We start from the raw sequence: 26,244 nt of genomic DNA on the forward strand, positions 1-26,244 counted from the left end.
TTCTTGGTTTCTGTTAGTAAGATTCTTACATTTGCCTTTTGCCATTTGGTAATCTCTGGTGTTAAATGTTCTAGCTGTCTATGGATGGGGTTTGTTCCTCCTGTGATTCTGTTAGCCTCTGTAACCACTCCTGGGAGTCCAACTCTCCCCTGAATCCCAGTGGTCAGAGCATTCTTTGCAGGCAATCTCTCCTCTTGCTGGGAAGGTACACAGATGTCTGGAGCCCACCTCAGCCTCCTGGCTGAAGATGAAGGACCTTGTCCAAGAAGCTCTGTTGCTTCTGTAGCCTGTGTGCTCACCTGTGTGGAGTGGTCTCTGAGAGACCCGGCATACAAGATGGTGGGTGCGCTCACCTTAATCCCAGGTTCAGAACCCTCCTTGGAAGCTGACTCTCTTCTACACAATTATATTTTCAAGGTTTATTTTCTCATTTTTCTCAGTAAAACATGTTAGGTGTTTTACTAAATCTTTGGCATTAATAGTAATTATTTTTTAAAAAGATTTATTTATTTTATGTATATGAATACACTGTAGCTGTCTTCAGACAAACTAGAAGGCATCAGATCCCATTACAGATCGCTGTCAGCCACCATGTGATTGCTGAGCATTGAACTCAGGACCTCTGGAAGAGAAGCTAGTGCTTTTAACTGATGAGCCATCCATCCAACCCCCAATAGTAATTACTTTTTAATTTAATGCTTTAAATTTTCAATGTTTGCAAAAATATTGAAAACTTAAAATGTTATATGACAATGTTAAGAGACTAGCAATTTAGGTTTTTAATTAATAGCTACCTACATTTTAGTTATGGCAGGAAACAGTTACTATAAATGATTATTTTAAATAATTAAAAATATTTCATTTAGACTTGAAATATAATATATATAATCTTATTTTCAAGTGATAAGTCAGGTCCAGAATGATTATACTAGTTACTTTATATTTTTATGGCTTAATTTATGACTATTTTTCTCAAATGTTTCAGTGTTTTTTTTAAATGTCTTCCAAATTATTGTGTATTCAGTACTGAATCCCAAATCACTATAGTAACACAGACAATTTATATTTATCACCGTCGCTTAATATACATTGACAGTTCTTGTAATTACAGAAAATCAGGTCCATTATAAATAAATGATTTATATTCTTTTTAAATTCCACCCATAAATTATTGTCAGAAATGGGTAGAACTCTACTATTTTATATTTTATTCACTTGTAAAGACATTTTTGGCATCTGTTCTTCTTTTTTTTTTTTTTTTTTTTACTTTTATATTTTTATAGTCCAGCCATTACTCCCACTCCAGTCCCCCTTCCTACAGTTCCTCATTGGTTCTCATAAGGTTGACCTATTTGGGTAGCTCATAGTGATTTTGGAAATACTATAAAACGTATTAATTATGAAATACATTAAAAGACTGTCAATGATATTATAACAATGAATTATTACAAATGTGCCTATCCATAAGTCAGACAGCTAATTTCACATACATACATACATACAAACACACACACACACCCACACACACACACAAACACATTTCTATCAGCATTATTACACCCTATAATTGATTTTCCATTTTATTTAGTTGTTTCTGTTATTATTTTGTTGTTGTATTTTTGTTTTTTCAAGACAGGATTTCTCTGTGTATCCCAGGCTATCCTGTAACTTACTCAGTAGACCAAGCTTTCCTTAAACTCAGAGATCGACCTGGCTCTGCCTCCAAAGTTTTAGAATTCTAGGCATATGCACCCATTATCCAGCTGACATGCTGGGCTTTTAATTGAAATATTTTTTGTTTATTTCATTTTGGATATGCTACAGATTTAAAATATTACCTTGCCTAGAACCTTACTCATTCTAGGCAAATATTCTACCAAAGAGCTATATACATAATCTTGTGTTTACTATATAAGTCTCCAAAATTAAATCTTTTCTTTTGATAATTTTGTAAATTATACTTTATAAACTTACATTTTTAATTAGCGTTGATAAAAATTCACCTCACATTAGTGACCACCTCTGTAGTTGATCTTTTTGACTGGAAAGTGATATTCCATCACATGAATATTCTATAACCATGTTGGATATTTTTATTCTCTTCTGGGTATTTGGGATGACCTCAATTATGTCTTCTATAAAGTTCTCAAAGAAAATATTAATATGGCTTCATATTATTTTTTCTAGCAATAGAAGAACTATTTATCACATCGTGTTTTCAGGTTATGCACATTCTAATACATAACACAAAATACAAAAATATTATAACAAAAATGTCAGGCTCATTTTAGGTATGAGAATGAATGAAATCATTCTGAACAATACATTGGCAAATTGAACCAATAATTCATATAAATTTGATTCATTGAAATTAGTGAATTTATCTCAAATTACATTACAAAATGCATAGATATATCTCATTAGAGTAAGATGAAAAACATCTCAATGGATGTAAAAATCACTTATAATATGCAATAAAAATATTCAAGAATATATGCTTACAATAGAAACATTAAACTTATAAACATTTGTCAAGACAAAGATCAAATTATACTAACTCAAAAGCAATAACAATGTTCAAAACTTCTTGATAAACCTGCATTAGAATAAATATTGCAGAAGGAAAGGGCTGGTGAGATTGCGCAGTATAGAAAGACTCCTGCTGTGCATCCAAGGTTAATTCACAGACTCTAGATGGTGGAAGGAGAGAACAACTTGAACACATTGTTTCCTGACATACTTATATGCACTGTGGCAAACACCCACTAACACATACACAAAATAAACTCATCAAATACAATAATTTAAAAAAGAGTACAGTCAGAAAAGGATATAAATTTTTCATTTTTAAAATATTTTTATTACATATTTTCCTCAATTACATTTCCAATGCTATCCCAAAAGTCCCCCATACCCTCCCCCCACTTCCCTACCCGCCCATTCCCATTTTTTTGGCCCTGGTGTTCCCCTGTACTGGGGCATATAAAGTTTGCAAGTATAATGGGCTTCTCTTTCCAGTGATGGCCGACTAGGCCATCTTTTTTTTTTTTAATTTTTAATATTTTTTTATTACATATTTTCCTCAATTACATTTCCTATGCTATCCCAAAAGTCCCCCATAGCGCCCCCCACTTCCCTACCCACCCATTCCCATTCTTTTGGCCCTGGCATTCCCCTATATTGGGGCATATAAAGTTTGCAAGTCCAATGGGCCTCTCTTTCCATTGATGGCCAACTAGGCCATCTTTCGATACATATGCAGCTAGAGACAAGAGCTCCGGGGTACTGGTTAGTTCATATTGTTGTTCCAACTATAGGGTTGCAGATCCCTTTAGCTCCTTGGGTACTTTCTCTAGCTTCTCCATTGGGAGCCCTGTGATACATCCAATAGCTGACTGTGAGCATCCACTCCTGTGTTTGCTAGGCCCTTGCATAGTCTCACAAGAGACAGCTATATTTGGGTCCTTTCAGCAAAATCTGGCTAGTGTATGCAATGGTGTCAGCGTTTAGAAGCTGATTATGGGATGGATCCCTGGATACGGCAGTCTCTAGATGGTCCATCCTTTCATCACAGCTCCAAACTTTGTCTCTGTAACTCCTTCCCTGGGTGTTTTGTTCCCAATTCTAAGAAGGGGCACAGTGTCCACATTTTGGTCTTCATTCTTCTTGAGTTTTATGCGTTTAGCATATTGTATCTTATATCTTGGGTATCCTAAGTTTTGGGCTAATATCCACTTATCAGTGAATACATATTGTGTGAGTTCCTTTGTGATTGTGTTACCTCACTCAAGATGATGCCCTCCAGGTCCATCCATTTGGCTAGGAATTTCATAAATTCATTCTTTTTAATAGCTGAGTAGTACTCCATTGTGTAAATGTACCATAATTTCTGTATCCATTCCTCTGTTGAGGGACATCTGGGTTTTTTCCAGCTTCTGGCTATTATAAATAGGGCTGCTATGAACATAGTGGAGCATGTGTCCTTCTTACCGGTTGGGACATCTTCTGGATATATGCCCAGGAGAGGTATTGCTGGCTCCTCCGGTAGTACTATGTCCAATTTTCTGAGGAACCGCCAGACTGATTTCCAGAGTGGTTGTACAAGCTTGCAATCCCACCAACAATGGAGGAGTGTTCCTCTTTCTCCACATCCTCGCCAGCATCTGCTGTCACCTGAATTTTTGATCTTAGCCATTCTGACTGGTGTGAGGTGGAATCTCAGGGTTGTTTTGATTTGCATTTCTCTGATGATTAAGGATGTTGAACATTTTTTCAGGTGCTTCTCTGCCATTCGGTATTCTTCAGGTGAGAATTCTTTGTTCAGTTCTGAGCCCCATTTTTTAATGGGGTTATTTGACTTTCTGGAGTCCACCTTCTTGAGTTCTTTATATATATTGGATATTAGTCCCTTATCTGATTTAGGATAGGTAAAGATCCTTTCCCAATCTGTTGGTGGTTTTTTTGTCTTATTGATGGTGTCTTTTGCCTTGCAGAAGCTTTGCAGTTTCATGAGGCCATCTTTTGATACATATGCAGCTAGAGTCAAGAGCTCCGGGGTACTGGGTAGTTTATAATGTTGTTCCACCTATAGGGTTGCAGATCCCTTTAGCTCCTTGGGTACTTTCTCTAGCTCCTCCATTGGGAGCCCTGTGATACATCCAATAGCTGACTGTGACCATCCACTTCTGTGTTTGCTAGGCCCCGGCATAGTCTCACAAGAGACAGCTAAATCTGGGACCTTTCAGCAAAATCTTGCTAGTGTATGCAATGGTGTCAGCGTTTGGAAGCTGATTATGGGGTGGATCCCTGGATATGGCAGTCTCTAGATGGTCCATCCTTTTGTTACAGCTCTAAACTTTGTCTCTGTAATTCCTTCCATGGATGTTTTGTTCCCAATTCTAAGGAGGGGCATAGTGTCCACACTTCAGTCTTCATTCTTCTTGAGTTTCATGTGTTTAACAAATTGTATCTTATATCTTGGGTATCCTAAGTTTTGGGCTAATATCCACTTATCAGTGAGTACATATTGTGTGAGTTCCTTTGTGATTGTGTTACCTCACTCAGGATGATGCCCTCCAGGTCCATCCATTTGTCTAGGAATTTCATAAATTCTTTCTTTTTAATAGCTGAGTAGTACTCCATTGTGTAAATGTACCACATTTTCCGTATCCATTCCTCTGTTGAGGGGAATCTGGGTTCTTTCCAGCTTCTGGCTATTATAAATAAGGCTGCTATGAACATTGTGGAGCATGTGTCCTTCTTACCGGTTGAGACATCTTCTGGATATATGCCCAGGAGAGGTATTGCTGGATCCTCCGGTAGTACTATGTCCAGTTTTCTAAGGAACCGCCAGACTGATTTCCAAAACCTAGGAGAGCAAAAACTCTTCTCAAGGATAGAAGAACCTCTGGTGGAATCACCATGCCTGACCTAAAGCTTTGCTACAGAGCAATTGTGATAAAAACTGCATGGTACTGGTATACTGACAGACAAGTAGACCAATGGAATAGAATTGAAGACCCAGAAATGTACCCACACACCTATGGTCACTTGATCTTCGATAAGGGAGCTAAAACCATCCAGTGGAAGAAAGACAGCATTTTCAACAAATGGTGCTGGCACAACTGGTTGTTATCATGTAGAAGAATGCGAATCGATCCATTCCTATCTCCTTGTACTAAGGTCAAATCTAAGTGGATCAAGGACCTTTGCATAAAACCAGAGACACTGAAACTTATAGAGGAGAAAGTGGGGAAAAGCCTTGAAGATATGGGCACAGGGGGAAAATTCCTGAATAGAACAGCAATGGCTTGTGCTATAAGATCGAGAATTGACAAATGGGACCTCATGAAACTGCAAAGCTTCTGCAAGGCAAAAGATACCATCAGTAAGAGAAAAAGACCACCAACAGATTGGGAAAGGATCTTTACCTATCCTAAATCAGATAGGGGACTAATATCCAATATATATAAAGAACTCAAGAAGGTGGACTCCAGAAAATCAAATAACCCCATTAAAAATGGGGCTCAGAACTGAACAAAGAATTCTCACCTGAGGAATACCGAATGGCAGAGAAGCACGTGAAAAAATGTTCAAATTTTTCATATTATCAGAAAAAATGAGAAAAACAAAATGTTAAATACCTAAGATTTCTAAAGTAAGATCCAAAAGATTAAGTATTTGTATATATCATGATTATTTATATGTAAATAAAATTTAGAGATAGCTTATATATACTGGAGAGTCTTTCCCAGGCATCTCAAAGTTGCTGCTATTTACTCTCTGAACGTCATTCTTTTTTAGAGGACACATCCCAGGCAGGTTTGGGCACTAAGCACATCTCTAAGTTCTTACATTAGTTATCAATGCCATCACTTTATCCTGATGTAAAAATATCCCCTCACTGTCTCAAATGCCATGGGAAGTAAATTCACCTTTAGTTTAGAACAACTCTTCATTTATCTCTCATGAGTAAAGATGCCAGCTGAATTTTATATACTTGTAGGAAAGTCATAGGTAATGTTATTTAAGATATACTCACAGGGGTGAGTTGTTGCTATAGATACATATAAATTATTATATGCATGATATTATCTACAGAATTGAGAAATTATTGTGAAAAGACAAGGTTTAGATAGGTCTGTAAATGTAGCTCCATGGTAGAGTGCATATTTATTTATTTATTTATTTATTTATTTATTTATTTTAGGTTTCGAGACAGGGTTTCTCTGTGTAGCTCTGGCTGTCCTGGAACTCACTCTGTAGACCAGGCTGACCTCAAACTCAGAAATTCACCTGCCTCTGCCTCCCAAGTGCTGGGATTAAAGGCATGTGCCACCACTGCCTGGTGGTAGAGTGCATTATTAATACATGTAAGGTCTTTCTTGCATTCAATATTTAATATTTACCAAAAAAAACCCAGAAGACAGAAAAGACTAGAGAAAAGAAAATACACATTGTAAAATGGTTTTAAGTCTGGTTTAAGAACTAAACAGGAAACTCATAAGTAGGAAGACAGTATCAAAGTATAGTTTTCCCTAGATAATCTGTATGTTCTATCATTTTTCAACCCTAGGCCACTTAGATGGTTCTAATTTTACACAGAAGAGCATAAAGCAAAGGCAGACATTCTTAGGAATGAATAGGTGACTTACCTTTTCAGTTTAAGTCTTTTTATAGATCTAATAGTTGATGTCAAGTAATACTGGATGAAAAATAGACAAATGAGCCTGTGGAATAACAGAGGCAGACAAGCCAATTTCCTTTTACATCTCAGCTCCAAAAAAATTGTAGCTATCCAGTGAGTGAGAAAGAAGGAATTCGACTGAAACGAAAAATTGCTGTCCTTATATTAAAAATTGACATTCCATCTCCATCTAACTGTATGTGTCAATTACAGTTGGATGAAAATGCACGTGCAAATTATGAATTAAAATGCTTCAATAAAAATATGAGCTGATAACTTTTAGACTTTGTGATTTAAATGTTATAAGGGAATTAAATAATTCACTGCAAAAATTGAAAAGTTCAGTTATAAAGCTGTGGTGGTTTGAGTGAGAATGGCTCCCATAAGCCCATGTATTTGATTTTCTAATTTTTTGTGTATATTGGTGTGTTGCATGTCTGTATGAAGATGTTGTATTCCCTGAGATAGGATTTATAGAGAGTTATGGCTTGTCGTGTGGGTGCTGGGAATTAAACCCGAGTCTTCTGGAATAGCAGCCAGTGCCCTTCTTATCTGAGCTATCTCTCCAGCACAAGTCCCTGTTTTTGAATGCTGGGTCCCCAGTTAGTACAGGTGTTTGGGAAGGGTTGGGAGGATGGCCTTCTTGGAGCAGATGTATCAGTGGGGCTAGGCTTTGATGTTTCAAAAACTGATGCTAGCCCCAGTGTCTCTTTAATTGCCTGCTGCCTGCTATTTAGAATGTAAAGCTCTCAGCCACTACTCCAATGTCTGCTTACCTCCATGATAATCTTATATAAACCCTCTGAACCTGTAAACAAGGTCCCAATTAAGTGCTTTATTTTGTAAGTGTTGCTTTGGTCATGGTGACTCTTTACAGTAATAGACAGTAACTTAAAGAGAAATGGCTTTAAATACATGTGAAATTGTATCTCACACAACTACAGTTGGATTTAAATGTGTTTGAAAATGATAAATTTAAAGGTCTCAATAAAAATATGAACTAATATATTTTAGACTTTGGGTTTAAGATTACTTTTTACGTGAAATTAAAATCATTCTCTGCATAAATCATTAAAATTAGTTATAAATTTAAGTAGCAAGATACTCTTTCTTTTTATTGGATACTTTCTTTCTGATGCAAGAGATACACTGAACTATTTAATTAAAGTCCTCTTTAAAGTGTATGTATTCTGTGTTTCTCTATTTTTTTCCTTTCTTATTTCTTCCTTGGTTTGCCTCTCTCATGTTGTTGTCAACATCAGTGTCAGAGGAATAATTAACAGAAACAGTTAATTCAATGAATCTTCCTATACAAAGTCCTAGATATTAGATATTTGTTACATCAAAATGTATCATAAGGAAGTCCAGTGGCACTGGAATCTGGGAAAATTTTCTTATACAAAATGAGAGAATGTATTGAGTTGGTGGAACAATAGGATACTTTTCTTTGTTCCCAAATTTCTCTTAAGATTTATGACTTAATCTTATTTAATTATAATGGTCTTTTTATCCCATTCATTTGCTTTAACCAAACATTTGATATTTTAATAGTCTCTTTGGTCACTTTTCTTACAAGAGATTTCATTTAAAACTCCTAATATATCTGCTTCCCTGAGATGTGTATCACAAAGTAATGTGTCTTTTCTTAATGTTAAAAGTTCAGTCAGCTTATTTGAGTACTATAAATGCAATTATAGTTTGCATTTCTATTTCTCAAATGGGGCTATTCATTAACAATGATGACATTTTGCAATCATAAAGCACCTTTAATCCAAGGATCATAAAGACATTTCTACAAGAGGGAAGCCTGTTCTAAGTAGAGTTTCTTAATGGGAAAATCAGGGAGGTTTGCTTGAGAGAATCAGAAACACCATTCAATTATATTCCTTGTCCTATCTTATTTTTCATACAGCAGAATAGAAAAATGGTCAGTTTTGACTAAAACTGAGACTTTTGAGACATTATTATTTAGCTTTTATTGGAATATTCAAATATGTGAGAATCTTTGTACTCATTTAGAAAAAAAATAATATTAATAGCCATTCAATGGAATTTTAGAGAATTATTTTACATTATGTAACATGTATTATTTTGTATAATATATAGGCACATCATGTACTTTATATATCTACATATTGCAGTAATTGACACTAAAACTTAGAACTCAGAAACCAGTTATCAATTTATTCCCATGTCTTTGATTCTCAATTTTATAATTCTAAAGTGTTGTTGATGAACAATGTAGCATCAAGTGAAGCATTCTTTCTACTGATAATCTGATTAAATTTGTTGATTTTTAATTATTGTGAACTCATCATACCAGGCAGTCCATTATGGTTGTCTCCTGGAAGCAGTAGACTCAAATCTATAGTGACTGAAATGCAATAGATTGTTTCATACCCATGTAAATACTGAATAAATGACAACAGTAGCAGAGACCTCACTCTGCAGTTACAACTCCTGAAACTCTGCCATCTTAGAGACTCTCTGTTTACGTACAATCTCGTTTCCACTTGACAGTCTAGAATAAGAAAGAATACAGATGTCCACTTAGGATGATTATGATGAATTTTCAAATACCCTAAAGATCCCCTCACATATGAGTGTCTACAACTAATCATTTGACCACAACTGAGTAGAATTATTGCAGGTGTAACCTTGCCATGTACTAAGGGAACAGTGAATATGGACTCTTAACAATTAACCAATAGTCTGGTGCTACTTACATGATAATTAACATTCTAGGAAATTTTTCCTTAATCCTGGGCATATAATCCACCACTGTATATGAAGTCATTTAAAAACCTGGTGTATGTTCTATACATATAAATGTCATGAAGGAAATAAACACTATATTATAGTGAGTTACAGGGATAGGATAGTGACAATTTTAGATGCTAATTTGCTCTACTATTTTAAATAGAATATGAATATAAAGAGGCCTTTCTAAAGATCTGAGGGATGAATACAAGGAAAAAGAAGAGATTATAGAATTTCTGAGAATTTCATGATCTTTGGAAGAGAAATAAGAACAGGATGTGGAAATATAGAACATGAACTAGACAAGAGAAATGAGGGACTTTGAATACCATCATAAGGCTTTTACATTTTAATATAAGTTCCATAGGAAGTCACTGAATGATGTTTAAAGAGAGAAGCCATGGAGTTTGACTTGTCTCTTATAGTATACTTTGGCTGAGGGTCAAGAATGCACAAGAATGTTCAGTATGAATACTGCACACTGTCTCAGTGTTCACAGAGATATCCTAGTGGTCTGAAGCAACTTAGTGGAAAGGAGAAAAGAATCTGCAAATTAGTAGTAGTTTGGGTAAAGGGTCTATTAATGGAGGGATGTAAGTAATGGTTTGCTTATATTTTTCCCTACTAGAACAATGTGGCTTTTATTTTAGGATCTTATTCCTAGATCTGGCATACACTGGTCCCTCAGTCAGACTTGGGTATCTGTATATACTGCCAAAGGAGAAACAAATGAAATATACTCAGCGAGTCCAGGGGGGGTGGCTTTGTCTGTGATCAGTAATTGAGAAGAAGGAACAACAGCTACTCCAGTGAGGAGGGTTTTCTGATTGTGCTCTTTTAAAGTAGTTACCGCCAACTACAGCTGGTGAACTACGAAGTATAATCACTATACAGCATCATTTTCAGATGGAGATGCTTATAGCAGATGATGATATGCAAAAAAATTACAAGCAAAATGAAAATTGGGAATGAATTGAGCTAATCCAGAAGCCAATAGGTAAAGGTAAAACCATGAGATATTACAACAAAAGTATAGTTGGAGATGGATATGCTAAATCCAGTGCAAAAGTCTTCCAAGGTAGAAACTAAATAAAGTCTGCAGAGAGTTTTCAGATTTCCAAACACTTATTTTGTGGTGTAATTCAATTTGAATATTGGATTGTATTTATTGGTTGTAGTGCATACTCATAAATTGGATTAAGGGAAGGAAAACATAAATAACCATAATTTTGTTGAGCATTATTGTTTTATATTGGATTTGTGTCAGTTATTTAAATAATCTTCAATCGTATCAAAACTAATAAGTTAACTGATTTCATTCTTAGTTTCTTCAACTTGGATAATGAGATTACTAACAAGTAACATTTGCCACTAAATGCAAAAGAAAAAAAGCAAAGATTAAAAAAAAAAAGACAAGCTTGAGTAACCATAAAGCTAGATTCATGTTTCTTACATTTAAAAGTAAACAAAGTATTCCCACATTCATTCTTTTTTTTTTTTTTTCCAAATGAGGACACAATATAGCATGAACCAACTCAACAGAAGTGTAGGCAAACGGTGAGCTCAACTAAGGAGAGTTTTCTTTCACACTGTTCTGTTGTTTGTCTGTCACATATTAAATGCTTTTCATACATGTCATGTCATCTATCCCTTGGGTACTTTGGAGGAGCTGATATTATTATGATAATCTTTGAGATGAGGAAAGAGTTACATGTAAATTGGGTCACTTGCTCAGATACACATAGCTAATTTGAGGATGCAGAAATCAAACTTGAGTCTCCAAATCCCAAGACAAACCATCTTTCCTCACATAACACTCAATGGAACCAACATTTTGATATAAAAATTTCCCCTCAGAACCATATTAGAAGTTCATGATATGCTGAGTAATAAAAATATAATTTTTCTACACATTTCCTATTGAACAGTCAAGGAGATGTGGAGACCCTGAGGGCAGTTCCTGACTAGTAAAAATGTCACCTCACAAATCTATGTGTTTGTCCTCCTTTTTTCGTAGGTCCAAATGATTGGAAAAAATGTAACATAGTACAAAATGTATGAAATACCTAGAGTGCCAGGTAAAATGAAATAAAATGAGAAAATTGGATACAGTAAAATTTATATTATATAAATAAATATCTAAATAGTCTCAATTCAAGTATGCTTGCTATATTTTCTTTATCATTGCTATTATTAAAACACAATAAATTGATAAATATTTGAGTTTATTTTTCTGGGCAAAATGCAACTTAGTTTTGTTTTTTCATGGTGGCCAGTTTTACCAGTCTTTAAACAGATGGCAAACCCATGAAAAAGAATGATCTACTTATGAGTCCTTCCTGGCTATTCAAGGATGATCTTTCTTTCATAGTCTAGAGAACTAGGGAACTTGTTTGGACTGAGTCAACATTCAATGGTGCTAGTTCTTTATGTGAGAGGGCTGAAGTAATTCAAATGCATACCTAGCCATGACCAGAAGTCAGGGTAAGAACTCGGGCACAATCGTTGTGCTGGGTTAATGGCTAGTACTGTATTGACTGTGGAAGAAGTTTGTGAAGAGTATGTAGTGGCTTCTTCCAAACCATTAGATGCTGAATATCTGTTCACTTTGCGATCCCAATTCTGTCCCAATCTCACCAGATGCTACAGTACTTGAATGGTTAATAAACTGCACAGTGCTGTTGGTGGCAGTGAAAAAAAAAGGAAAAAAATAAAACAAGACAGTGTAACCATAGAATTTTTCCACTAGCATCCAAGTTGCCCCAGATAATTATTGTGATACAGAATTATCTGTGAATAAATGCATAGACCAATAGCTTTGAATCTTTTCGTCTATCTCATAACTCAATTATTACATGTAAATTAGTCTAGAGCAATAGCTTTGACTCATTTCTGTTATCTCATAACTGTTATTCCATGTAAACTAGTCTAAGTCATGCCACATGGCTAATTACGTGTACTCAGTTTCATATGACTATTTCCTCAGAGTTTAGAGCAAATCTTTCCATGCCTGACTCTACCCCAGAATTCTGCTCTCTCTATTGGATCTTGTACTTCCCTTTTATATAGTGCTTACAAAGATAACAGATATATTCCTTTTACATCAAGGAGACTGTTGGGAGAAAAATAGAATGTGCTATGTTGATTACTTAGTGGGCTCTCAATAAATATCTCTCACACTAATTTAAGGTCATAAGTAGGATCAGTAGAGTAGCAAATTATGCAGAGGAAAGTGAAGAATTTTGTTCATCCAGGTTGGAGAGGAAGAGCTAGTTGGATGTCTAGCCAGTTTTGTATGATGAAGTTTCTACAAGTGCATGCATGACTTGTGCCACAAACTATCAAAAGGATTTGGGAGAAGGTAGACTGACATGTGTGTGAAAGAGAAAATGGTGAATCAAAATGTGGGGCATTGAGGGAACTGGAGTCTCATTTTATTTGCCATTCTATTGAAAGTCATTGGGATTAGTAAGATAAATATCATGAAAATCATTTTTCTCACAGACTGCCATGGAAAAAAGGAGTGATAGTAATTCATACTTATGTTATATGCACTGTATATTTACACAGATTGGTTCATTTAGTCATATAAAATTTTGTGTAGGATTACTATCAGCTTAGGCTATGGATAAGAAAGTTAGATACAGTGAAATTGAGAATGTACTGCAAACAGTAACATCAATCAACTGACAGAACTGGGAATTTGAACTTGAGCTGATTTCAGAATTGATTTTCTTGACCACTTTCAAATATTCCAGTTTAATCCATTGTCAAATCTGGTATAAGTTTTTATCAAAATACTATTGAAGTCTCTAAATTAGAAGTTATTATGTTTGGGACAGTGACTCTATCATTCAGTTGACTACCAACAGATTTTCTTTTAGCTGGAGAAATAATATGCAGAAGCAGCAGGCCATAGATTCATACAGAAGCCACTGTGCTGTCATTTCCTCCATATTGCAGAAGTGACTGGTTCCATCTTGATAACAATTGTGGTTTGTAAGATTGAAAAGCACTCATTTGGTCAACAGGATGGCAATGATGGTAATGTTAGATTGTGAAATTTAAATATAGCCTAACTTTTTAAAAAATGATGTACATAAATATCAGAAACTGATGTTATTATGATGTTTATAACATATGCCTTTTCAAGCAGAAACCTGTTACTTAAATCCTAGTAAATGTTTAGGAATCACTTTAAGGATTTTACTCATTCTTTCTGCCAGCATACATTGATATTTACTAAAAATGATTATAGTGTGAATCATAATATTTAATTATCCCATGAATTGGTCTAAGCACTTCAGAAGAACTGACTAATTTAAGTTTCATAGAATCTCTATGAGAAAAAAAAATACCATTACTCTTACTTCACAGAAATTCATAGGAAATACTAAAGAGGTGTACCAGTCTGATAGCACTAGAGGTGGAAGTGTTAGAGTTGAGAAAGGTTTCTTCTTGAGCATCTAAGACTCATAGTCAACCATTGGACTGAGCCCTGGGACCCCAATGGAAGAGGTAGGGGAAGGACTGAATGAGCCAAAGGGGATTGCAACCCCATAGGAAGAACAATATCAACTAACTGGACCACCCAGAGCTCCCAGGGACTAAACTGTCAACCAAAGAGTACACATGGAGAGACCCATAACTCCTTATACATATGTGGCAGAGGATGGCCTTATCTGACATCTGTGGGAGGGGAGGCCCTTGGTCCTGTGAAGGCTTGATGCCTCATCTTAGGGGGTGCTAGAGCGGTGAGGCAGGAGTGGGTGAGTAGGTGGAGAAGCACCCTCATAGAGGCAAAGAGGAGGGGGAAGAGGAGGGAAGGGATGGGGAGATCTATGGAGGGGTAACCAGGAGGGGGATATCATTTGAAATGTAATTGGATAAAATAATTTTAAAAGAATAAAAATAATAGTATGACAACTCTGGCTGATTAGTTAAAATGATTTTCTTCCTCAGTTTCTGCCCTTATTGACTTTTAAAATCATTTCCTATATAAATTCCTGAAAATAATAATAATTTGTAACAAAGCACATGTACTATTTATTAATGTTTGTTGGCCATTCTTCACTGTGCATGAAGAAAGTTATACAAATGGATGGGGAGATTAACATGAGCATGTAGATTTCTGCTTCTTATGCCAGAAGCCCTTTTTTTTCATGGCTGTGTCATCTCCTGTAGGGGAGTTCTTCATAGTATTAGGTCTTCTTGGAGACCTCCTATCATGTTCAGACTTTAGAATAAAGTCAATTATAATAAACATATATCCGTTAAATCCCAAGAACACACTCCAGTTATATTGTAACTCTACAGCTCTCATTCTATTTATAGACAAGTTATTATATTTCTATAATCATTTCATTTGATAATTTACATTTTAATTTTTATAAACAGTAAGGTAAACTTTGCAAATAAGTGAAGAAAAGCATTGTAAGATGAAAATACCTAACATTTACCTATTTAAATGTTAACTGTATATAATTTGGAGATTATAATATAGAAAGAGCCAGGAAGAAGAGGAGACTGCATTGCAGAAAAGAAATTAAATCCGATATCCTTTGAAGAAAGGGGACCTGAAGGGAGAAGATAGGCACCAAATAAAGGGATTGCTGTCAACTGAATGCTTCAAGTTGAGAAATAATAATCTATGAAGATGATGGGAGGTCTAAGGACTGTTAGAAAAAAAAAGAAAAGAAAAGAAAGTCTGTGTCGATAGCTCGGTGAGATGGAATGGGAAAACATTGACATTCTCATTGCATTTGACTCCCACACCTCTGATTATAGAAAAGTTAATAAGAGGAAAAGTAAAAGTGAGCAGAAAGTATCAGGAGAAGAGATAAAAGCTTTCAAGAGAAATGGAGCTTAGAAGAGACAAGGTTTCTTACATCCTGCTGTTCTGCCACCATTATACTCGTCACAGTGAATTATGGGACTTTGATGGTCTGAGGAGAGCTGGGCTTCTCCATTGCTCATTCTGCCTTGCCCAGCAAAGGTTTCCAAGAGCAGACTACTGTGATCCACTCAAAAGCAGTGGTGCTGATGCTTGTAGTTCCTATTATACAATAGATGCCATATTTTGATGCATGTACGTTTTCCTCATTAAGTGACATTTTATGCAGCTATAATTGAATATTCAGACTGTTAATTTTTGTTCATTTAGCTGGTATATATATTATTTAGCTTGGGTAGTCATCATTTTCTTTATAATTAAAGTCCTTATTTCTACATGTGTATATAGGTTGGTTTTCTATTATACTATTAAGAATGACATTACAAGGGTTAAAATCTCCATATCACTTAGTACACACACAATATATATATTTCTATCTACCCCTTCTTCCTTAGAGGAAAATAAGCCCAATGGGCTATGGTACTATAGTTTATTAACGCTGTTTTCCTACTCTATAGGCAGCGCTGGTACACCTGTCACTTTTAATGAGAATGGAGATGCTCCGGGACGCTACGATATCTTCCAATATCAGATAAACAACAAAAGTACAGAATACAAAATCATCGGCCACTGGACCAATCAACTTCACCTAAAAGCAAGTATCACTGTTAACATGTATATTGTATCTAGTTCTTAAAGGGGAATATCTCCTTTTAAAGCACTAAACTTGAACATTTTCAGAAGACTTTCACAATATCTGTAAGAACAGGGGAGGTCAAATTTTCTTTGGACTATACACGTAGAGCCCAAGCTGAAGTGGGTTCCCAGTGGCTATGGCAGCTGCCATTTATTTGTCTGGGTTTTGGGACTCTGACAGACCAAATAAGCTTTCACCAGTGTGAGTCCAGAAAATCTACCTATTAAGCAAAGGATGCGCTGAGACTTTGAAGCAAGATATACCCTGATGTCACTGACAAAAACATAAGGGGCTGTGGCCTATGATGCCATCCTGAGCTTGAAGGTGAAGAGAAGTCTAGGAAAACCCATTGTGTAGGGGGCAGGGTTAGAGGTGAGTGAGCTTGAAGCATCCTTCATCCTACCTAAAAAGACTTACTTCATATTTTAACAGTTCCAGCTCTATTAACACAAACTGACTTAGGTATAGAGTAGGGTGTCCTGTTGGATGAATGGAGAAATGGAACTTTCTTATACTGTACCATTCATTCTTCAAAGATTTAAGAATGTTTAGTCCCAACACAGAGCCTAAGGAATCACTAAAATAAGCAGTGCTTTCTCTGTGGGTCATAAAATGCCCGTAAAACTATTTTCCCTGACCTAGAAACTGATTCTGCACTGTTGCATGTTTATCATGTGCAATTAATTTATTCTTGAATGTTGTCTTCTCAAAGCCATATAATTAAGAGCATTTGACACCTTTCAAACGCATCAGATGATATTCTAATACATGTTTTCTCCTCCTGTATCTTCAAATATGTCTCTTGAAGTGACATAGTTTTGTGGTATCTGCCACCCACATTCACAGCCAAGAAGTGATGATAATAAATTACAGAACCATGGTTTGTTTCTTGGAAGTGGATTTCTGATGTCTGCGACAGCAGCTCTCATTCAGCCGTGCAGAAGTAGCTATGCATCTAGCTACTGCAAAAGGCAAGCCTGAATCTCCAGCTAGGATGTTAGCTTGTTTGTGAACCTTTTCTATTGTTCTGAAACCCAAATTGATTTATTGAAACTAAACTTTGAAAAATGCCACAGATTATTTATGATCTGAACATCAATATCTTTTTGACAGGGATCTTATGGAAGTATATTCCTGTGAAGTAAATTTAATATGACCAGGAAAAATTTGAAAATTACTTATGTAGGAAACCTACTTTTATCTGACTTTTGTGAACATCAAAATGCTTATCTGTTGTTTTCGTTAAGAATTTTTCATATTAAACTGAATTGCTTGAAGATGGTATGTACTATAAATTGTAGCAAGGTCCCTATAATGAGTCCTCAGGAATAATCACACAAATGAGCTCACATATCTCTTCTTTGTATGCATAATCTGTGTATTCTAAAACTCAGTGTTGAATCTTAAGCTGTTTTCTTATGTACATTTAACGATGCATAAATGTTTTATGTTCAGCCTTGTTATTTCTCATAAATATATCACAGCAGTTTGTACAACATTTCATGCAGGCTGGTGATTGTTTATACTATATAATAGTGGTAGTCTTATTGAAAAAAAAAATGGCACTGCCATTCTCAGGAAAGGCAGTGAATGAGGCTGTAGAGGACAGATATACAGCGAGGATTGGATTTTCCAGACCATCATGACAAATCACATAACTCTTTTGGGAAATTGGAGCAGACCCTTGTTTGAAGGAGGAGTAGAGTACTGTGGAAGCTACTGATTTAAGGTATTGTGATTTAGATATTTGCATAATGTATAGCTTTATTTTACCCTAGATTCATAAACTCCAAGGTAAAAGTAGTAGTAGCAACAACCTTACATGGTTGTAATAAAAATTAACTGAAATACAGTAAGAAATCGTTTAGTTTATTTCATGTACATATGTTGTGATTCTGAGGACTTTTTAAGTAGAGAACTGAAGTCCTTTTAGAAGAGACCCTTGAGTCTTCTTTAGAATGTTCACAACAGGAGGACAGGGAAGTAAGGACAATGTGTAGAAATCTTACAGAGAATCCTAAATTGAAAATGTTGACATAATCAGTTCCTACCCTCTTCCAGTTGGAAAATTTTCTCTGTACTTACAATGTACCCATCACATAAGATAAATGCATAGTTTTTTGTTTTGTTTTGTTTTACTGTAATACTATTTTGATAGATATTGTCACCTGGACAATTATGTGGCTGAGTGGTTTTCAAGATCTTATTTTAAAAGTATAAAATATTTTCTTCCCAAAACAGAATTTAAATTTTTATTTCCAGTAGCATTCTACATGCAAATATACATACAGAGATGTAAATTGGACACAATGCAACTTTGACACAGGCTTAGAATATGGAGTGATTATGATAGGCTAATGAACAAAGATATCAACTTTCTGACATACTAATTTTTTGTCATGGAAACATTTCAATGAATACTTTTAGAAAATTTGGAAATTGAGGAGCATGATTATTGTTTTGTTATTTTGTTTTTTTCTTTTTATGGTTGCTATTATGTGATCACAGGGTACAAAGTTTTAGATTAGTGACAGGAATAAACACTGCTATGGAATGGTCTTGGTAAGCTTGTTGCGCTGCAGGGAGGTTGTACGGATTGGTCTTAGAAGTGGATAGTGGGATCTATGCCTTTAAGGCACTCACATCTTAGGAGGGAGAAATAGACTCGGACCAGAAAAGCTAGTGAAAGACACAGGTGTCCTGATGAAGGAATCCACATATTGTTTGGAATGGGAGTCTTGTAAGAGGGGCGTAACTGTACTGACCCCTGTGGAATTACTGTTAGAGAGCACTGTGTGTATGTGTTATTTTCCACTTCTGCCATTTCTTATTCTATTAACCTGATTCACAACTTCTTTCACACTCTCAATGTCAAGCATTTATCAGCGATGTATTGGACTGTATTTACTTGTTTTCCAAGAACCAGTTTTGTTTTGTATTTCTCTGGCTGAACTCAACTGCAGGAAGATTTTCTGCTCACACAGTACATGGCTAGGCATTTTCAAGTGCATCAAATCTTTCCTAAATACATGTAGTGAAGTGAATGGAGTTTTGAAGTGAGTTGAAGCATTCTTCTTTACACTGGAGAATGTGTGACATATACCGGATCCTCAAAAGCATCATTCTTATTGTTGGGGGTGGGGGAATCATGTTTCTTTCTCCTTTGAATGGAATAAATCCGTGTTTTTCATTAAGCTGTCAGAGTAATTTGCATATTTGGATGTAGGCTTTCTACTCAGTAATCTTGGTCTGCACGTGAAGTGTGCATTTGTCTATGGGGAGAGAAGTTGCACAATTAGGTCTCTATTTTGATAAGAATGTGTGTCTCAAGAGAGGAGTGATCCTTATAGAGATTACAAAACAGATTGTAACCTAGAGGTTTGGGCTAAACAGGGGAGTCTGGGCTGCAAGACAAACAGCCATATGCTGCTTTAATTCCACAGGGAGAAACAGCAGTGAGGTTACTGGAAGAGCTGAGAATAACCCGGGGCTCACTAGTTTATGCTTCCAACCACTATTTTTAAAACAAAATAGTGTAAGCATGACACATGCTTTTACCTGCTTTGTTCTTCTTGCCATTTTATTCAACTAAGTGAAAATAAATATAAAATTTATGCATAGGATATGAAATGCCAAAAAATAGCAGCAGATGGCTATATCTCAATAATGACTCAATCAGGATTATTCACAACACAGGATCCACTGGGAGGAACTGCAGAGAAAATGGTGTCTCTGAGCCTGACTTAATTGTTTAGTGGAACCTTCTCAGGAGAAGTAATGTCTGATGAAGTTCTGAATGCTGAGCCTGTTGTTAGGTGGAATAAAAGCATCCATGTCATTAGATACATTGCTATACCTCTGCACAAAATAGATATTTGGAGAATCAAAGATGCTTGAATTCCAGGATATTATTTTTACCTCTTGTATGTCATTTATACTCTGTATGTAAACTATCATATCTAGTTCATGGAGTTATTGAGATAAATTTGTACATACATAGTGAGATCTATGTATACAGGATGATACTGTTTTGTCACTATAACTCACAGGAACTTATGAAGGATTCTTCAACATGAAATTAGATATAAATAGTAGATGAAGACTAATTTTTGCCACGTCCCTTGATATTCTGAGAAGCAGTTGGTTATAAAATGAAGTTGATATACCATGGTAACTTGTATGTATTCATACAGGTCAAAGTATATTTTACATAAAATGATATAGTCTCAATCATTCAAATTCTTTTTCCTAAACAGACACTGAAGAAAATTTCTAGTGACATTGAACTCCATCAAATCAGTTTAGTACAGCCTGTATTGTAGTCACTATAGCAGGTATTTTTTGATTAATTTATTTTTTGCACTCCATAATCCATCCCCCATACCCCCATCTACCCTCTGACCACTCCACATTCCACACCTCTTCCCCACACTCCCTATGCCCACGTGTATGTACCCACCCCCACACCCCACCTGACCTCTAAACACTGTGGAGCCTCCAGTATCTTGAGGGTTAGGTGCATCATCACTGAATGAACTCAGACCTGGAAGTCCTCTGCTGTATATGTGTTGGGAGCTCATATTAGCTGGTGTGTGCTGCCTGTTTGGTGGTCCATTGTTTGAGAGATCTCGAGGGTCCAGATTAATTGAGACTGCTGGTCCTCCTACAAGGATTACTCTTCTCCTCAACTTCTTTCCACTATCACTAATTCAACAACAGGGGTCAGCTGCTTCTGTCCATTGGTTGGGTGCAAATATCTGCATCTGACGCTTTCAGCTACTTGTTGGGTCTTTCTGAGGGCAGTCATGCTAGGTCTTTTTGTGAATGCTCCATAGCCTCATTGATAGTGTCAGGCCTTGGAACCTCCCCTTGAGCTGGATCTAACTTTGGGTCTTCTTTTCCTCAGGCTCCTCTCCATTTCCATCCTGTAATTCTTTCAGACAGAGAAAATTATGAGTCTGTCAGAGATGTGACTGTGGGATGGCAACCCCATCCCTCACTTGATACCCCGTCTTCCTGCTGGAGGTGGGCTCTATAAATCCCCTCTCCCTACTGCCAGGCATTTCATCTAAGGTCCCTCCCTTTGATTCCTGAGAGTCTTTTACCTCCCAGGTCTTTGGTGCATTCTAAATCCCCCAAACCTCCTATTACCTGAGGTTGCCTATTTCCATTCTTTCTGCTGGGCCTCAGGGTTTCAGTCCTTTTCCTCATCCAGTACCAGATCATGTTTCCCTCACCCCCATATCCCCGCCCTGTCCACTTTCCCTCCTAGAATCCTCCATCCATCCACACTTGTGATTGCTTTCTTCTCTCTCCCAAGTGAGACAGAAGTATCCTCACTTGGGCACTTCAGCTTGTTGACTTTTTGAGTTCTGTGGACTGTATTCTGTATTTTTTTTTTTTTTGCTAGTAACCACTTATTAGTGAGTACATATCATGCATGTCCTTTTGGGTCGGAGTTACCTAACTCAGGATGATATTTTCTATTTCCATCCATTTGCCTACAAAACTCAGGATGTCCTAGTTGAGTAGTATTCCATTGTGTAAATGGACCACATTTTCTGTATCCATTCTTCTGTCATGGGACATCTAGATTGTTTCCAGGTACTGGCTATCACAAACAAGGCTGCTATGAACATAGTGGAACACATGACCCTATGGCGGGGCATCTTTTGGGTATATTCCCAAGAGTGGTATAGATGGGTCTTCAACGTGTGGATACTTCATTCCTCCTTAAAATAGGGAACAAAGTACCTATGGAAGGAGTTACAGAGACAAAGTTTGGAGCTAAGATGAAAGGATGGACCATCCAGAGACTACCCCACTCGGGAACCCATCCCATAATCAGCCACCAAACCCAGACACTATTGCATATGCCAGCAAGATTTCACTGAAAGGACCCTGATATAGCAGTCTCATGTGAGGATATGCCAGTGCTTGGCAAATACAGAAGTGGATGCTCACAGGGTCCCCAATGGAGGAGCTAGAGAAAGTACCCAAGGAGCTGAAGGAGTCTGCAACCCTATAGGTGGAACAACAATATGAACTAAGCAGAACCCACAAAGCTCATGTCTCTAGCTGCATATGTAGTAGAAGATGGCCTAGTCAGCCATCATTGGGAAGAGAGGCCCCTTGGTATTGCAAACTTTATATGCCCCAGTACAGGGGAACACCAGGGTCAAGAAGTGGGAGTGGGTGGATAGAGAAGCAGGGCATGAAGGGGTGTACAGGGAACTTTCAGGATAGCATTTGAAATGTAAATAAAGAAAATATTTAATAAAAAAAGAAAAAAATAGATGGGTCTTCAATTACGTCTATCTTCAATTTTCTGAGGAACCTACAGATTGATTTCCAGAGTGGTTGTACCAGTTTGGATTCCCACCAGAAATGGAGTAGCGTTCCTCTTTCTCCACATCCTCTCCAACATCTGATGTCTACTGAGGTTTTGATCTTAGTCATTGTGATTGGTGTAAGGTGGAATCTCAGGGTCGTTTTGATTTGCATTTCTCTGATCATTGAGAACTTTGACAATTTCTATAGGTGCTTCTCAGCCATTTGAGATTCTTCAGTTGTGAATTCTATAGTGATTTAGTTCTATTCCCCATTATTTAATTGGGTTGTTTGCTGTTTTGTTTTTTGTTTTGTTTTGTTTTTTGTTTGTTTTTTGGTGATTAACTTCTTCAGTTCTTTATATATGTTGGATATTAGCCCGCTATCTGATGTGGGGTTAGTTAATATATATTTTCCAGTCTTTAGGTTGCCAATTTGTCTTATTGACTATATCCTTTGTCTTACAGAAGCTTTCCAGTTTCATTAGGTCCCATTTATTAATTTTTGATCTTAGAGTATGAGCCATTGGAGTTCTGTTTAGGAGTTTCATGTGTTTTGCAAACTGTATCTTGGGTGTTCTAAGTTTCTGGGTTAATATCCACTTATCAGTGAGTACATATCATGTGAGTTATTTTGTGATTAGGTTACTTCACTCAGGATGATATCCTCCTGATCCATCCATTTGCCTAAGAATTTCATAAATGTATTTTTTTCTGTATGTCTTTTTAAAAATATTTTTTATTACGTATTTTCCTCAATTACATTTCCAATGCTATCCTAAAAGGCCCCCATACCCTCCCCTCCACTTCCCTACCCACCCATTCCCACTTTTTGGCCCCGGCATTCCCCTGTACTGGGGCATATAAAGTTTGCGTGTCTAATGGGACTCTCTTCCCAGTGATGGCCGACTAGGCCATCTTTTGATACATATACAGCTAGAGTCAAGAGCTCCGGGGTACTGGTTAGTTCATAATGTTGTTGTTTTTAATAGCTGAGTAGTACTCCATTATGTAAATGTACCACATTTTATGTATCCATTCCTCTGTTGAGGGACATTAGGGTTCTTTCAAGCTTCTGGCTATTATAAATAAGGCTGCTATGAACATAGTGGAGCATGTGTCCTTTTTACAAGTTGGAGCACCTTCTGGGTATATGCCCAGTAGAGGTATTGCTGGATCTTCCAGTAGTATTATGTCCAATTTTCTTATTTCCAGAGTAGTTGTACCAGGTTGCAATCCCACCAGCAATGGAGGAGTGTTCCTCTTTCTCTACAACCTCGCCAGCATCTGCTGTCAACTGAATTTTTTTTATCTTAGCCATTCTGACTGGTATGAGGTAGAATCTCAGGGTTGTTTTGATTTGCATTTCCCTGATGAGTAAGGATGTTGAACATTATTTTCAAGGGCTTCTCAGCCATTTGATAGTCCTCAGTTGAGAGTTCTTTGTTTAGCTCTATGCCCCATTTTTTAATAGGGTTATTTGATTTTCTGGAGTCCAGTTTCTTGAGTTCTTTATATATATTGGATATTAGTCCCCTATCAGATTTAGGATTGGTAAAGATCCTTTCCCAATCTGTTGGTGGCCTTCTGTCTTATTGACAGTGTCTTTGCCTTACAGAAGCTTTGCAATTTTATGAGGTCCCATTTGTCATTCTCAATCTTACAGCACAAGCCATTGCTGTTCTGTTCAGGAATTTTTCCCTGTGCCCATATCTTTGAAGATTTCCCCTACTTTCTCCTCTATTAATTTCAGTGTCTCTGGTCTTATGTGGAGGTCTTTGATCCACTTAGACTTGAGCTTTGTACAAGGAGATAAGAATGGGTCAATTTGCATTCTTCTACATGATAACCACCAGTTGAGCCAGTACTATTTGTTGAAAATGCTGTCTTTTTTCCATTGGATGGTTTTAGCTCCCATGTTAAAGATGAAGTGACCATTTGTGTGTGGGTTCATTTCTGGGTATTCAATTCTATTCTATTGATCTAGCTGTCAGTTTCTGTACCAGAACCATGCAGTTTTTTAATCACAATTGCTCTGTAGTACAGCTTGAAGTCTGGCATGGTGATTCTACCAGAGGTTCTTTTACTGTTGAGAATAGTTTTTGCTATGTAGGTTTTTTATTATTCCAGATAAATTTGCAAATTGCCCTTTCTAACTCTGTGAAGAATTGAGTTGGAATTTTGATGGGGATTGCATTAAACCTGTAGATTGCTTTCGGCAAGACAGACATTTTGACTATATTAATCCTGCCAATCCATGAGCATAGGAGATCTTTCCATCTTCTGAGATTTTCTTCTATTTCTTTCTTTAGAGACTTGAAATTCTTATCATACAGATCTTTCACTTCCTTAATTAGAGTCAGACCAATTTTATATTATTTGTGACTATTGTGAAGGGTGTTGTTTCCCTAATTTTTCCCCACCTTTTTATCCTTTTTAAACACGAATTTTTACTAGCAAAAAAAAAAAAAATTCACAAGGAGATGTTCTAGATAGGTAGGTTGGGAGACTTGGAAATTGGAAAACTCTCTTTCTATTATCTAGCTGAATGGTACATTCTAGTGAAGTCATACCAAGGATGTTGACTTTGGATGTTTTATCATGGTGACTTGATAGCATTTTACTGCTTTCTTTTCAGACTCTAATGTACACAAAGACATTTATTCTACCCAGTTTCATATTATTAATTATAAGCTGAGTGTGAGCTCCAGTAAGTGATTATGGGTTGAGTTATAGGAAAATATTAAAATTCTGCTCTTTTTAAATGATAGTAAAATTGGGCAGGCTGTAGCACATATTCTGAGGTTAAGGATGTAATGTAAATGCTCACTATAGGAAGAGTGGTGTCACTTGTTGTCCATGAAGCAAAGGAAAAACTACATAATGGAGGATTTATTTACAACATCTATGTGAACAACTCAAATAATATCTTAGCATTTCTAGGTTCAACTCAGAAGCAAGGGAATTATATTTATGGAGCCCAGATAGCACTACACAGGCATTATCTTTATCAGGACCACTGGCATTTTCTGTACATACCCATTTTTTTTATTATTTTCAAACACAAAGGACACAAGTTTCAGTGTTTTTATTTTAGAAAAAAATGACCAAAATATCAGAATGCCTCACTGTAGGAAATGGCATTAGTAATTAGTACTTTTTTTTTTTTTTTGAGACTGGGTTTCTCTGTATAGCCCTGGCTGTCCTGGAACTCACTTTGTAGACCAGGCTGGCCTCGAACTCAGAAATCAGCTTGACTCTGCCTCCCAAGTGCTGGGATTAAAGGCATGTGCCACCATGCCCAGATGGCATTAGTACTACTAACCAGAAACTTTCCTGAAGCCATTTCAAATAATGGCAAGGCCAATTAAGGTACTGA

The 26,244-nt window shown here is 36.5% G+C and overlaps 1 protein-coding gene across 4 annotated transcripts in view; it reads left to right on the forward strand.

Annotated features, from left to right (window-relative positions):
* The window catches only part of Grm8 (glutamate metabotropic receptor 8), an 889,122-nt gene that overhangs the window by 714,981 nt on the left and 147,897 nt on the right, over positions 1–26,244 (forward strand). For all 4 annotated transcript variants that reach the window (XM_029478898.2, XM_021164358.3, XM_029478895.2 and 1 more), the window contains exon 8: positions 16,358–16,494. In XM_029478898.2, the coding sequence (XP_029334758.1) occupies positions 16,358–16,494 (137 nt within the window). The remainder of the gene's footprint in view (positions 1–16,357; positions 16,495–26,244) is intronic.

The sequence above is a fragment of the Mus caroli genome, unplaced genomic scaffold, assembly GCF_978045245.1.
Source record: "Mus caroli unplaced genomic scaffold, Mus_caroli_1 scaffold_7, whole genome shotgun sequence".
Taxonomy (NCBI): domain Eukaryota; kingdom Metazoa; phylum Chordata; class Mammalia; order Rodentia; family Muridae; genus Mus; species Mus caroli.